The 5,037-nt window shown below is 37.5% G+C and overlaps 1 protein-coding gene across 1 annotated transcript; it reads left to right on the top strand.

The window, feature by feature from the left end:
• Nucleotides 1–2,560: 2,560 nt before the first annotated feature.
• LOC129672914 (vomeronasal type-2 receptor 116-like) lies at nucleotides 2,561–3,439 on the top strand (the record flags this gene model as incomplete). The annotated part of the gene is made up of 1 exon (XM_055602561.1): nucleotides 2,561–3,439. A coding segment is annotated over one exon (879 nt), but the record flags the coding sequence as incomplete, so codon positions are not given.
• Between the last annotated feature and the right edge of the window lie 1,598 nt (nucleotides 3,440–5,037).

Below are 5,037 nucleotides of genomic sequence, written 5' to 3'. Positions count from 1 at the left end.
TTGTTGTTGTTTCTGTTTCATTCATTTCTATTACAATGTTATTATTTCTTTCTATTATATTATTAATTTGTTTGTGTACTATCCAGCTTCTGCTCACACCTCTCCTCCCAGACCCTCCCTCTCACCTCACCTCCCAACCCAATGTGCCCCTCCTACCTTTCTTTTCAAAAAAATTGAAGTTTCCCTTGGATATCAACTAGCCTTGGCATCTAAAGTTGCAATAAGATTATGCACAACTTCTGTTATGGAGGCTACACAAAGCAGCTTTAGTCTTTCTGTTAGGTGTTCCCATAAAGACCAAGCTGCACAACTTGGTTTTTATGTGCATGGATCCCAGATCTGTCCCATGCATGCCCTACTGTTGGCAGTTCATTCTCTGAATTTTTGTTCTAGGAGTCTTTCTGTGGGGCAATCCTGAGCATGGAAAGGAGAGGTGTTTGTCTACAGTGTGCCCCAGAGAGCAGATCAGGGGTCAGTGAGGAGAAGGAATTAGTCAGCTGAGGTGGTGAGGGGAATCTAGGAGCTGACTACTAAAATTTAGATGTTTCTTTGGCTCTGATTTATTGCTAACAAGGCTCTTGTTTGTTTATAGAAGTGTCATAGTACAAACACAGATTAATGATTATACAAGTGGTACAGAATGGGTGTTTGATTTTTCATTATACAAGGATAAAAGCTCAGTTATAATTTTAAAAGTACATACAGAACATATTTGATTATAATTCTTAGCCCTATAACTCTACTTTAAGGAATCTAAAAAATGTCTCCTTCAAAGAAAACACATTTAATATGTAAGAGCCTGCTTTTAGGTTGGAATTGTTTACACTATGAGTGCAGTCCAGAGAAACAGAAAATATTTTAACTGATATTTTTATGCATAGCAAATACAAACAAATAGCTCATTTTACTATATGTATCATCATCTATGCTACAAAGTAGAAAAAAGTTTATTTAAGTCAATGTATATTATTTACTAAGTTTCATTCCATAAGGAGTGTATCCTCTTTGACCTTCTAACTCTAAGCTACATTTTCCAGGAGCTCTAAGCCTATAATGAAAGCATCTTAAATTGATACCTGAATCTCCAGGCCTCTCAGGGTTCGCATATTGCCTTTTTTACCCTGCACCAATATACTATTTAGGGGCAGATACTCCAAGAAAACTCCTGAAATAATGGCTTCCTCTCTCTATATGGCTACCTCTGCTTAATAATCTCCAGGCATAAAGAAGTTTTGCAAATAGTGGACAGATAAAGTTAAGTTTAGTATTTTCATAAGACTCAGGTATCATCAGGACTGGCTGCATTGTCTTTCTCTATGGCCTGGTAAGGCTGCTCCCCACTCAGGGGAGGTGATCAAAGAGCCAACCACTGAGTTTATGTCAGAGACAGTCCCTGTTCCCCTTACAATGCAGCCAGTCCTGATGAGACCAGACAGGCTATGGTCAGAGGGAAGGGGAGGAGGACATCCCTATCAGCACACTTGGAGAGGGGCATGGGAGGAAATGAGGGTGGGAAGGTGTGGAGGGAATGAGCAAGGGCGCTTCAGCCAAGCTACAAAATGAATAAAGTACAATTAACTTAAAAATGCCTAATTTTAAAAAAGACTCAGACATAATTTTTCTGTAGAAAAAAACAGAAATTAAATCATAGTGAAGAAAGTCCACAGTAATGCAACACACACACACAAAAAAAAACAGAAGTTAGATATAGAAGAACAATGATTGTAACAATCTGCACAGCTTTACTGGAATAGCACCAAGCAACTGTGTTTCATGACTCTCAGCAATTTCAGTGAAAATGGCTGTGTCATTCTCCCTTTCTGATTTAAAATTTTTATAGTGACATGTAGGTTATATTTTAGTCTTCAGAATATTACTGGAAGAACAAGAGTGTAAATTAGAACAATTCCCAGGATTATTCTGGAATTAATAATGAAAGAGAAAGAGTCCTGTCCTGAGTCAAAGGATGTCAAAGACTATAGAAATTTATTTGCAACTTAATAATTGATCTGAGCTTATAGCCTGTGTTTGTTGATGCAAGTGTTGTATATTTAACACCAAATCAGAACTGTTCCATAGTTCATGGAGATGGAACCTAATTTATCACCATGTTACCTTAGAAAAATTATAGGAGTGGGATTAACAAATAACCACTGAAACAGTGAGTTAGAAGAAAAATGGGACGAATCCATGGTGATGGAAACGAGGAAGTGCATTTTTATACATTGATGTCATCAAAATACAATGTACACATACTTAGAAACTCAAAGTATAATAAAAGTATTTGAAGGCTTACTTGACAGTATTATTTTATCTGAATATGAGTAAAATAGATCTCACTACCTTAGATAAACAGTGATAAGCTGTTGAGCAGAAAGTTTATTTTTAATTAAACTAGAGAAACAGTAGAAATGCGAATTATAGAGAGTTCATGTCCTTGGCAGTAACAGGAAGCAGAATACACCACGTTACACACATCATTGGAAAGCAGTTTAATGAATTAAATGTGCAATGAATAGATACTTATATAAGGTGAAATGTTGATCCAATTTCTCCACAGATCAGCAGGAGTGCATCCCTTGCCCAAGTCAAGAGTACCCAAACCCTGAGAAAAACCAGTGCCTGCCCAAGGCAGTGACCTTCCTTTCCTTTGAGGATCCTCTGGGCATAGCTCTGGCATGCACAGCTCTTTGTTTCTCTGTCAGCACAATTGCAGTTCTGGGGATCTTTCTCAAACACCGAGAATCAGCCATTGTTAAGGCCAATAACCGGACTCTCAGCTACATCCTGCTCATCTCCATCCTCCTCTGCTTCCTCTGCTCCTTTCTCTTCATTGGTCACCCAAACACAACCTCCTGCATACTGCAACAAATAACATTTGCAGTTGTGTTCACCTTGGCTATTTCCACCATTTTGGCAAAAACTATAACTGTAATTCTGGCCTTTAGGGTCATGAAACCAGGGAGAACAATGAGAAGGTGGTTTGTCTCAGGCATCCATAATGCTGTCATCCCCATCTGTGTCCTGATCCAACTTATTCTCTCTGCAGTCTGGCTGGGAACCTCACCTCCTTATATTGACACAGATGAACACTCTGAACATGCTCATGTCATCATTTTATGCAACAAGGGCTCAGTCACTGCTTTCTACTGTGTGCTGGCTTACTTAGGGACCCTGGCCTTAGGCAGCTTCACCGTGGCTTTCCTGGTAAGGAACCTGCCTGACACATTCAATAAGGCCAAGTTCCTGACATTCAGCATGCTGGTTTTCCTCAGTGTCTGGGTCATCTTCATCCCTGTCTACCAGAGCACCAAGGGCAAAGCTGTTGTGTCTGTGGAGATCTTCTCCATATTGGCCTCTAGTGCAGGGCTGCTGGGGTGCATCTTCTTCCCTAAGTGCTACATTATTCTCTTAAGACCTGATAAAAACTCTTTGAGATGTATTAAAAACAAAAAATAGCAAATAAAAATGATCATTTTGATGTATTAACTTTCTTTTTTCTAATAAAACCCATTAGTATACTAAAATTAAATTATTTTCCCACTTTTAAGTAACTTTTTTCTTAAATGTATATTGGAACAAAAATAAGAGCCCCTCACTTTGCCAAACAATCACAGACATTCTATTTTAGAATAAGAGCTGCTGCTGAAAACACGTTTTAGTAAGTTATGCATGCTATTTATTAATTTTGGACAATATACATATTCAAAATGTAACTATATGAAAGTAATTGAGATAAATAGTACATGAACAAATACTTGTTTTCTTTGTTATTTTGGGGAGTATACAGGGCTTTGGGTGATATCTGATTCTTCTATAGACCAGGCATGAAAATCAATTTCTGGAAAGGTGTAGGTGGTGTGTCTTTTAAACAGTTGAGCCATTCCAGAAATCAGAGTAGAGAATTTTCTAAACAAAAATTATAAATCTGCTGCCTGACTCTGCTCTCTTTTCTTTGACATACGTAAAAATGACTCGACAACCCACTCTACAAATACTTGCTCAGTCACCTTCATTGCTATTCTGTTCACAATATGTAGGAAATGGAAACTCATAAATATATTTAACATGATAAATATCATACATATAAATAGATGTAAGTAAAAAACAAAACAAAACATAATTTAGGTAACCCATATCCAGAAGACAAATATCTTTCATTCTCTACTCTAAGGCATCTAGCTCCAAATGTTGGTTTGTGAGTATTCATCATGGAATAACTATAGAAACAAGAAGGCATGGTGGTTAAGCAATACAATGGCAGGTAAAATTGATCCAATTGGGATAAACCAGAGAAGGTACTCTAATTATGAAGAAGGATAAATATAAAAGAAGGAAGTGGGTGAAATAATAGTAAATTTTTGAAAGAGTTTATGCAATCATACTGTGAATTATCTACATAAAATCCCTATAATACATGTAAGTCCATTCATGAATATAAACATGTTGCAATCTAGATATTTTCAATAATGCACACAGATAAGTATATTTCACCACTGACCCCAAATTTTATGCTACTGATATATCTAACCTGAAAAATACAGTCAATTTCCACCCTGAAAAGATGTTTTTTGTTAGGTCTGAAATACCTGAAAATAACAGGATACAGGAGGAACTAGGAAAATGAAGAGGTGCCATGCTAACTCCTGAAAGTTTAATTTCCACCAAGTGTCAGATTCTTGGAGCATAACTTTATAGTTATTCTCAAGTGCCTGCTTTTTCAACAATACATAAGACATTGAAGACATGGCATGCATGCTTGTGGGTGCTCGTGTTCACCTTAACATTCACCATAGTCCACCTAAAGAGGAATGTACACACCAATCCAGCCATACACCTTTCCCTCTCCAATGGTAACCTGCCTACAAGATTTGCTGGTGTGCTTGTGGCACAAATTTCATGGAAGTGACCAATTAATATTTGGTTGAGTTTCAGGAGGCCCACTCTATGAAAAGGAACCTTGATCCAACATGGCTTGGGTGACCAGGAACCTGCGTCTACACAGGCCAGGGACATCAGAGAAATGTAAATGCTATA

This window comes from Psammomys obesus, unplaced genomic scaffold (genome assembly GCF_907164565.1).
Source record: "Psammomys obesus unplaced genomic scaffold, mPsaObe1.curated_primary_1811, whole genome shotgun sequence".
NCBI lineage: Eukaryota > Metazoa > Chordata > Mammalia > Rodentia > Muridae > Psammomys > Psammomys obesus.
The sequence above is the reverse complement of the archived record's forward strand: the minus strand, read 5'-3'. Positions and strand labels throughout refer to the sequence as shown.